The sequence below is a fragment of the Odontomachus brunneus genome, unplaced genomic scaffold, assembly GCF_010583005.1.
Source record: "Odontomachus brunneus isolate Ranch 3 - 2012 unplaced genomic scaffold, Obru_v1 Obru_scaffold_249, whole genome shotgun sequence".
NCBI classification, from domain to species: domain Eukaryota; kingdom Metazoa; phylum Arthropoda; class Insecta; order Hymenoptera; family Formicidae; genus Odontomachus; species Odontomachus brunneus.
In genome coordinates this window covers 208,984-219,677 of record NW_022639699.1, presented here as the reverse complement: position 1 = coordinate 219,677, position 10,694 = coordinate 208,984, and the positions used below count along the sequence as shown (strand labels likewise).

The window sequence follows — 10,694 nt, the reverse complement described above, 5'->3', positions numbered from 1 at the left end:
ATATTATAGTTATTCCAACTATTTTTTTCTCTCAGTGAATTGTTCTCTACACGTGCACAAAATGTATGCTTGTTATTTTTACACTTAAGCACTTTCACAAATATGAAAGTGTTTTCAATAAACGACGAGATTTAAAAAATACCAAAGTTGCTATGAACATAAGAAATAAAGGAAATTGGTGAATTCATGATCGCGTGATAATATAACTATTTGAAATGAATATTAAATGAGTCTACTTAACTATTTGAGATGAATATTGAACTATTTGAAATGAATATTGAGAAAGTGCTATTACTGACAATCTAAATAATAAGTATGTAAGTCGCATGAAACTTTTGAAGATATTGATTATTCCATAGTATGGATTATTACATGGTAATCATGTAATATGTAAAGAATATAACTTATGAAATAAAAAATTGAATATCTTGTGAACGATTATTTTTCCGATCAACTTTCTTCACATACTCAGATAGCCAAGCCTACAAAAGTCAGATTTTGCTAAATGTGTGTTGACATAATTTTGGCAATAACGAAGTATGATCTGCTATGTCAGATAGTGCGTATACAAATGTAACAGAAATCTAGCAAAATCTGCGTTATGATATGATGGCAAAAATAGTGCAAAAATGAGGCACGGTATGTCAGCAGAACAAGAAAAAAATTTAAATATTGAGTACAGACATGATTTTTCGACATAAAGCAACGTAAAATCGAACAAAGAATGACGTCATATCATGTGAACAGAAAGACATTAGAAATCAAACTAATTAAGTAACATTATGAGAGAGCAGAAACGCGGCAGAAATCGATCACGACGTGCCACTCGAACATAACGGCAGAAACACAAAAATTCGATTACGTGTCGTTCGAACGTAGCAGCAGAAACGCGGCAAAAATGCAGCATGAAATGTGATTTTTTCGTAACTTCCATCAGTCGGATGAGCCTTTACCTACCATTCTGAAAAAATCTCAACGTTGTATAGAAACGCGTTGCTTGTAGTGTTATGCTATGCTCTTTTATATACTACTTTGCTATGTTCTTCTTACTTTTTTGTCGGTAATAGAGTTACTTTTTTCTATCTGTAACGAAAATAGTAATGTCGTTATACTTTTTCGATAAAATAACGAAAATGACGTCTATTGTTATTTTCTGCATTTTCCTGGGCATTTATTCACCGGTTATGGCTATTGGATTTAAATTAAAAAACAGTAAGATTTGAAAAATGGCAGTAAAGAGCAAGCACGGATGTCTTAGTACTATTAGATATTAATATTACTTATTTAATATTAATAAGATAGTGAGAGGATAATATGATAAGGGAACTTTCCGTTCATTTTAATATAATTTATCTATGTACACCACTGCTCCGACGCGAGGTATCTGATACCCTGTACAATTGTATGTAATTTTATATAATTATATATAATCACTTTTTCCTAAAAATATATTTATTGAACGGCTGTTAAGTGTTGGAAGTTTTGCTCTAACGCTAAAAAGAGAATCATTTGTATGACGATATATACAGTTGAATATTAAAACTTCTGTTAAAAATTAACAAAACGTATTGTTAAAATTCAATGAAAATTTTATGAAGGCACAGTATGTTATCCAGAGTTACCAATTTGATTTTTATCAACAATATATAAAATGGTAATATAGGAATATTTAGAGACATAAGTGTTTTATGTTTAATTTGATTCTATTTTAACATTGAGACAAAAATGATTTCAACCGTTACTTTTTAGTAAAGATTACTTTCATAAAATAACTTTTCCAACCCTGAATTTTGTATATATTGATATGTTTCGCGACGCAGTTGTGGCACAGCGATCTCGTCGGTATGCAATTGTAAACGACTTTATTTTAAACGAACATCGTTATTTGTACATAATATCATACATACGTTAATATTTTGCGTGTAGCGCGCAGAGTAGTGCGTTCGCGCTTTCAACAATTCCCAGATAACAAACGTTAATCCGAAAAGAATTACCACTAGATCACGATTTGTCCTTTGGGGAACAAACACACACCCGCCAATATTCGCACGTACAAAAGGGATAAGATGCAACATACATCGCACTTCCACCGTCTGGCTTTTACCGAAATATTGTCGCGTCGCGTGTTTTGTCCGAAGTATATTGATCGTATATTGATTGAAGCGCAGTGAGATATCGCGAGCGAAATCATAGGTACACAATATGCAATTGTATCGACGGCAGACAGCTCGCCGCATATCACACACACACCACATACACACACACACACATACACAGACAGAACACCAACGATATTAAAGACAATTTGTATACTCACCGTTGAGAGAAGAGCGAAGAGTCGCTCGGGAAAATGTATACACGAATCTGTGCGCGAGTGCAACGAAATTTTCTACAGAATCGCCCACGTATACAAGATGTAACATCGGTCACTTCTTCAGGGAAGACGTCATTGTGATTGCGCGTTTGCACTCTGTCATTTTAATTTATTCATAACATATAAGGAGATACAATATATGTACGTGTTAGTATGTTCTCGTAGAAGGATTACATTAAAATTATGACTTCAGTAACAGACGTATAATAATAATAACTGGTCTTAATTAAGATTCTTTTTTGTTATATATGTATATTTAATATTATCAATATATATATTTATGTATATATTATATATATATTATATATATATCCAAGAACATCTCTCACATCTCGTTCAATATAATTTACTTTCGATTTTAACAATCGATCGAAATTACAACTGAAACCGCAATCACCACAACAGTTTTCTCTCACCTCGCGCAATTCCTGTTACACCGTGTATATTTGCCTAGAGAGGTCGACCTCTTAGAGATCGAAATTACGCTCGATGCGTAACATTTGCGTGCGCGAACACACACACACATACATACTCACGCGTACACGCACGCATACACTCTCACGCGCGTACATATACATACACTTTCTCTTGTTTTATTAGCTGACAAAGATTCATATAATTTGATAATACACATATGTCGTTCTCTTTCTCTGACAAAATATCATTTTCATACCGGATGAACAAGTGAATTCTGAATTCCGATTTGAGTATCACAATCATAGACATAATATACATAGACTCATACATAGACAACATGTACATCAGCCCCTCTGTCTCTTTCTGCACAGGCAAAGTGTGCATCAAAACTTAAGTAAGACTTTTGCTTGCCAGTCCAGTCGGAGTACTCTGTAATATTATGGAAACGAGAAATGGATGCACGTGCAACAAAAAAGTGACAAAATAGAGAGAAAACTGTAGCTCTATTTTCGCTCTCTTTCTAGATATTGGCTTCACTCAATTAGACGACAGGACGAAGGGTGTTCAGAGTCCATGTATGTTATGTCTATGATCACAATTGACGCTATTGTGCACACGTTATATGGGGAAAATTGGCGAACAGCAGGATAGAAAGGCCACAATAACACAAAAGGACGAGTATCTCCTCACCTGGAAAACGTCCGCTTGTCTTGAACAAGAATGAACGACGAAGTTGTGTAATGTGCTAAAAAAACTTCGCGAAGAGCGACTTCCTTTCTCAATCCGGCCGGTTTCGCACGACAGCGAGTGCACTTCGCTCGCGGATCTGTCGTATTCCCTCCCCCCGTTGTCGCGAGTCGCAATCAACTCGCTGTCATGTCGCGACAATTAATCGAGTACTAACTGAATTCAGTAATGCGTAAGTCACCGCGTTCGCGCTGCAATCGGAATAATCGTTCGGCCGTGCCGTCAAACAGGCTTTCACGACAAGCAGAACGAAGGATGTCGAGCGGAAACACCGACGATGACGTCGACTCCATTCACAACGACTTCGGTTGGTCTCGTGTACGATCACCTCGTGGTGTATTACCATTTAATTATTGTCAGGCGTACTGTATGTCTACTACACGGTCAACTATTAAAATCACTCGCAGCCGCATTGGACTTGGGAGGCAATCAATGTTGCGCGTTTTCAGCGATCTCGGTGCGTTCCTCGCGCACGCTTGTATTCCACAAGCGACGAAAACGCACGACTGTCGCGTGGCGTAAAGCAAACATCATTTATTATCGAATTGAGGATTAATAACGACCCGTGTTAATAATTATTAGTCGAAGTTATTCGTCTCAGATACTCAGATCTGAACCCAGAGTCTCCAATGGATCAGAGTCTCAAGTGAGATATTCAGATTTGAACTCAGAGTCATATAAAAATTTCTTTCAGTTGAATCGCGATTAAGGTAATAAAAGTGCCAATGCCCGGACTCAATCCTGGACAATATTATTGCTTTGGTTTTAAAATATAAATATTTAAACTTTAAACATATAAAATATATATACGAGCATTGAGTATATACATACATTCTATGTTGAAAGTTTAAATATTTGTATTTAAAGACCAAAATAATAAGAATGTCCAGGATTAAGTACGTATTCGCGATAATTGATACATTTACTTTACAAATATAAATGTCACATATATTAGAGATAAAAATATTAATTAATTTTTCTCAATTTAATAATTGATTTGAAGAAATATGTTTCGGTTTAACTAATTAACGATTGATTCAAGTAAAATCATTCGAAGAATGTTTAATTGCACCGTTAATTATATTTAATCGTTTAAGTTTAACCTTTAGTTTAGTTTAATCATTAAATTAAGTTCAACCGTCAATTAAACGGTCTTTAATTCAATTTGCTAAGTCCAATTATTGACTGAACGATTCCCTTAGCTCATATCACTCGTCAATTGAACGATCTTGAGTTGAATTTGTTGGAACTAATCATCAATCGAACGGTTCTCGATTGAATTTGTTGAAATCAATTGTCAAGTAAACGGGCTTCAATTGCATTGATTCATAATCGTCAATAATTATATCGTTAAAAACACGATATAATTAATGAAAAAAGTAATTAATTACTCGCAACCCCGATCGTAATTCAACTGAAGAATTTGGATTTAACTCAGAATAGAAATTTGAGAATCTCACGTGAGACAGGTTCCAAGCGACAATTATTAATACAGGCCTAGATGTGCTTCCGAGTTTTCTCAGCAACATCCAGCACAACACTGATTGCGAAGTTTCGCGAGATTAAAGTCCTGTACGAGCAGCGAGCGTAAATGACTTAATCGTCTATCGTCATTGTCGTATAAAGCAGTGATGCACAACCCTTTAGAATGTTCCCTTTGTGCTATTAAATTTTACGATGCTCTCGACCGATTGTAAATTATAATGACGATACGCGTGTTCGTTAGGAAACTAGAAGAATAAATAAATGAGTCTAAAAGGAACTACGATAAAAAATGATCACTACTTGCCGACGTAATTTTGCCGAATCAAAGACTACGGGCCGATTGTTCCAACTTCTTGGTGAATTACCTAATAGTTAAATCCTGTGTCTGCCTTTGTCCAATTTGAAGAAAAAACGAGGACAGATTTTACTGTCAGGTAGCTTATCAAGAGGTTTGAACAATCGGCCCTACCAGAGACTTCTTTAGAGTGATTACTTTTACGCACTCATCCGTTCAAGTTCGTGATAAATTCCAAACAATATTCAAACGAGAGTAATAACTTCTACGTGTGTGTTTTTATGTGTGTATGTGTGTATGGTGTGAATGGAACGAGGAAAAATTAGCCATGAAGAAAAGTATATATATGAGACGACGTGTTAACGACGGAAGAATCATTGGCACTTTTCTTGTACTCAAATCAGAAGGTAATGAAATCCGAATATAGAGAATACGAACAGTCTAACACGAATCACGCGCGCGAAGCGAAGTGGCGTGCAAATTTTGCGGTCCTCGAGAGCTTCCAGTATTTCTCTTTCCTCCTCCCTCACGCCTCCCATCTCCGCCGCAGAAATAAATCCCTGTCCGCGCTCACTCGCCCCGACCAACGTGTGCTCGGACTCGGTGAACACTTGAACAATTAACACGAACACATTGAGTTTACATTATACCACGTACCGGGAATTAACGAAGTACGCCGGTATTTTTCTCGCAGTGTCGAACGACGAACGATGGGGAACAGATTCGTTTTCACCTTCGACATTTGGCACTTCAGTAGTCGTAAGAAATATAGATCTCTGTATCCGCTAATCGATTTAGGCCAGTGTTGATACATATACATACATAGGTAAGCTCGATTCAACGCCCTGCCAGGTATCGTACTTCTCACTTCTCGCGTCGATTCTCCGGCGTCGATGATCAACTCGCTCGATCGTCATCGGGTCCGCGATAGAAGACCCGTTTCGCTTAGCTAGACTTTCTGCACTTGTCACAATCTTTCTTCGCGTCTTTCCTCTCCCATTGCAAGCGCACAAAGTACATGAAAGTGTAGCTAACTGCAAGAGAAAACATTTGTGCGCGAATCGACTCCCAACAATGCGAACGTCCGAGGAGCGTCTCAGCGATATCTAAAAGAGGTATACCCGTTTTTCGGACGCCTCTCGGGCTTTCGTATTGTCTGGGAGCATGCTGGCTTAACGCGAGCTTACGGATCGCTCTTGAGACCATGTTTTCACCTATATGATACAATGAACATACATCGACATCGAGGGTTATACCGAGAATCAGATCTCATCAAGATCTAACGAATAAAATCCGATCCCGCGATTCGTCTGGTGCCAACAATTTACCAAAGACACATGCTCAGTCCTTTGATAGACCACCTGCTAATTTAGTGAGTTGTAAACTTGCTCCTGAATCAATTGCTTTAGCACGCAAATTCAAGTGGCTTAACGTGGAAATAGGACTGAATATATAAATATTGCAAGAACACACGTTAAATGGAATATAGGAGTATCAGGTTGTTCTTCTCCCTAGTGAAGCAAACTGAAATGTCCACGAAAGATTGGGCACAATACGATAAAAAATCCGGTTCCAGCCCGGAGACCAAAACAAACCACGAAAGCGTCAAATACCAAATTGAATAGAATATAATATTTTAAGTGGTGAATTCTACTTGTAACGCGTGAAAGTAAATTGGCATGATGTATAGCGAAAAGTAAAGAGCTTCTTAATGTTCAAATTTAAGTATCATCTTTGACATAGCACAAATGTCTAGAATACGTCTTAGAGGCATGTTAAAGACGTCTAAAATAAATAGGATATCTCATAGGAAAACTCTCAGAGATACCTTCTGAACATTCGTGCTGCACATAGCGTTACATTGCGTTATACATTGCGTTTGGTGACGTGTATTATTCTTCAAGAACAATCTCAGACGTATATTCGCAAAGTACAACGAAGAACACGCAAAGCTCGCGAGCAAACTCGTCGTTGGTAAATGATGTCGCATCAGACTGGCACGACTGGTGATGGCCAGACAACAGTGGATCCGTTCATAGGTCGCGTGTCAACGACAGAGACAGATCCGAGACCGTCCTCGAGTGGCGGACTCCTGCGCGAACTACAGCCGATACTTCTTGACATCCTGTGAGTAGTGCAGTCTCCGCATTGTGCTCTTGATCCACTCGGCTAGTACCAGCCAGAGAACCTTCCCGCGTTCCCTGAAAACCCGGCGCGCCGACGCGTCCTGATCGGCCACGATCAGACGACGGTGGTGGCGTCCGCCCGCGTGCTGCGCGTACAACAACGATTCCCTCGGCGTGTCATGCCGGCATTCGTTTACCGCGACCCTTGCCTGCAATCAGCGCCGTTTCGTCAGACTCACGCTTCTCGAATGTCGTTCGAATGGTAACTGTAGATCCATCGGGATATACTTGAGGTTTGCTCTTTCCCTCTACATCTTTTCACCTAGTGTGATAATGTAAAGTAGAAAGAAAGTATAGTAGAAAGATAGTATAAGTTTGTTTCACTCTAACTTATGGTACTAGTGCGGAAGTGCAGAGAAAGAGAACAGACCTATGGATATAGGATACTTGATTAAAAAACATCGATCAGGTTTTTTTAGGGAAACTTAACATTTCTATAGAGAGTGTACAAGAAAAGGGTTTTAGACTTATAGGATAGATGGTACTCACTAAACTGAGTAAAAAATACTTGGTGAACATACGTCGAAAAATCATTTATAAAAAACGTTTTTCTAAATGTTAACATTTAACATTTAAAAAATATTTTCTAAATGTTAAGATAAACGTTTATTAAATATTAAAAAACAAAACATTTTTCCAAACGTTAAAAAAACATTTTTTTAATGAAAAAAGAGAACTTATCTCATTATTTTTAACATTATTTTTTTTTAAACGTTTACAAATGTTTTTTCAAATGTTTTTTAAACATTGTTTGCTTATTGGGTCAGTTTAGTGAGTACCATCATATAGTGAGTACTAATTATTTTACAAAAGTTTTGAATTCTCTTCTTTTTTACATCCTATATACAGCTATGTACATTTGTATGTTTGTCAGCGTATATTTAATGAGAGATATTCTTTTCTTGATAATACTTGATAATACTTGATAATATATGAAATTAATGAAATGATTATCGCATTGCGCTGTCAGTCTGGACGACTTCTTTTGATGTTTCTCGAAATTTTCTCTATTGTTTAGCGAATAATTTTTTATATCATCAACTGAAAGATTCATTTGCTCGTCGGGCAAATTTCAACTATGGATCTACAGTTATTGGTTTACAAAGTACTAAGGTGGATTAAAAATTAGAAAGGGGGCGTGAAATAGCCAGAATCGGGAAGAGAGTGATTCCAACGTTGAAGAGTGACGTCAGGCAACGGTTGCGTTTCAAAGTTCGGTCACACTGAAGGTAAGCATGCCTCCGAAAATAATACAACACGCATAAATTTCGAATATGAGAATCTTACTTTCCTGAGAAACAAGTCTTCTAAATTCTTGTTATAGAAATATAACAAGAGAGAATTTTTTCGTAAAAAAACCAATGTAACGAAATAAAGTCACTACAGGAACGCAATATGTAAATGATAAAGCTCTAAATGCTACCGGAAGATGGCTCACATTGACAGAGGAGCAGAGTTCTATGTTTAAGATTTTGTTAGAACGATGCAATACTTACTAGACACAAAGTAGTTACCACATCATCCTGAACGTCGTTCAGCATGATGAAAAATTTTTATTTAGCATACATAGTGTCGAACAAGTCAGCGATAAATTCGTTCTATAGTATGTAATGCTTAACAACTTAAAATCGCTACACACGATAAGAAGGAAACGCATTTAAAATCAAGGACAAACTTTGTGCCAAAAAAATTGCTGGCTCGACTTCTATAATAAGAATTGCATTATCCACTATTCCTTTATCTTGTAAATAGCAATGGATTTATACAAAATCGATACGTATCGACATAACGTAGATATTTGATGCTCGATCTGGCCATTCTCGAGTAAGATTTCCCCGCGAGAAAATTTTTCTATCGTTTACCTGGGGCCGTGCTAGATCGTATCACACTTTCCACAGCAGCAGGTGGTTCGTGGAATCCTCACGACCTGCTTGCAGCTCGGCGGATGCTTGAGGCCCGCGGAAATCCTCGTAACCATCCCCGCCGGATATCACCAGAAGTTTGCCGCGATTGATGTTCGGCTGCGTTTTGTTAGACTTCAACGAATAACGATTCACCTTAGGACGCGGGTCCGGTTTCGAAGGGCTCATTGTTTCCACGCAGGTGAGAAAGCGTACGTGTCCGGTGTGCCCGTGAGGAATTCCTGCGCAAGATGCAATATTTTCTTCAATATATCTTGTAAAGACAAGTTTGACGGAAACTCTTGTGTTACTATAAATAGCAAAAAGAACAGATTCAGATATTTGTTATAATTTTTAGAATTCGGCGATCACATACACTTTTAATAAAATTTACATATGAAAATATGTGTGGAAATTCACATATGGAAAATATTTTCTTTCTCTCATATATATATATATATATATATACATTAAATTAATTTATAAATTAATTAATAAATTAATTAATAAATTTATAAATTAATTTATTTATTTATTAAATTATTTTATTAAATTTTCATACTTATATTTGTACAAAAATTTTTTCTATGTAAATTTTAAAACACCGTAGAATTTTAAAATTCATAGCAGATAAAATAAAATTTTTGTTTTTGTATAAAAATCAAGCCAATTTTTTCATATGCAAATTAAAATCTAGAAATAAAAAATCCATCAGTAAACAAATAAAAAACAACTAAAAATAAAAAAAACAGCTATCTTCTATTATAGAAGATGGCTGTAAAAATATTTTTTTATATACATATAAAAATTTATATATGTTGCTCATATAATTTATATAATTTATTATTAATAATAAAAATTCATATATATATATATTATTTATATAAAAGTACATATTTTCCATATATATTTAAAAAATGTTTAATTTTAATTAATTTTGCCTTTTATAAAATTTGGTTTAATTATATATATAATTTCCAATTTTCCAAGAGAGGGAAGCTCCGTAATGCTAATTGTATTTTTTCACGTGACAGTTATAACACAAAACGCAAAAATGTTACAATACAAAAATATATTTTAACGTTATGTATATTTCCGGCACGATATATATTTCTGGCGAGTTGTGACCCTGCGGTCTGATTTTCCACGGATAATAGACATATACGAAGCTATCTGAAGAGGACTGCAGAGGATTAATAAGTTCGCGCGCGAGTCATGGCGTTACATCCTGTGCCGAAAAGACTCGACACTGATCGATCGCTCCTGCATCCTTCCACGTGGAGCAGCAA

General features: G+C 36.2%; 1 protein-coding gene across 12 annotated transcripts in view; it reads right to left on the bottom strand.

Annotated features, from left to right (window-relative positions):
- Positions 1 to 1,845: 1,845 nt before the first annotated feature.
- The window catches only part of LOC116852694 (rho guanine nucleotide exchange factor 17), a 105,718-nt gene continuing 96,869 nt past the window's right edge, over positions 1,846 to 10,694 (bottom strand). For 10 of the 12 annotated variants that reach the window (XM_032833283.1, XM_032833287.1, XM_032833289.1 and 7 more), the window contains 2 exons: positions 9,367 to 9,647; positions 1,846 to 7,653 (listed from right to left, as the gene is read on the bottom strand). In XM_032833283.1, the coding sequence (XP_032689174.1) occupies positions 9,388 to 9,647 (260 nt within the window). In that variant the 3' untranslated portion in view covers positions 1,846 to 7,653; positions 9,367 to 9,387. Of the gene's footprint in view, positions 7,767 to 9,000; positions 9,028 to 9,366; positions 9,648 to 10,694 lie in introns of all 12 variants that reach the window. The other 2 variants (XM_032833284.1, XM_032833285.1) reach the window with 2 other exon arrangements.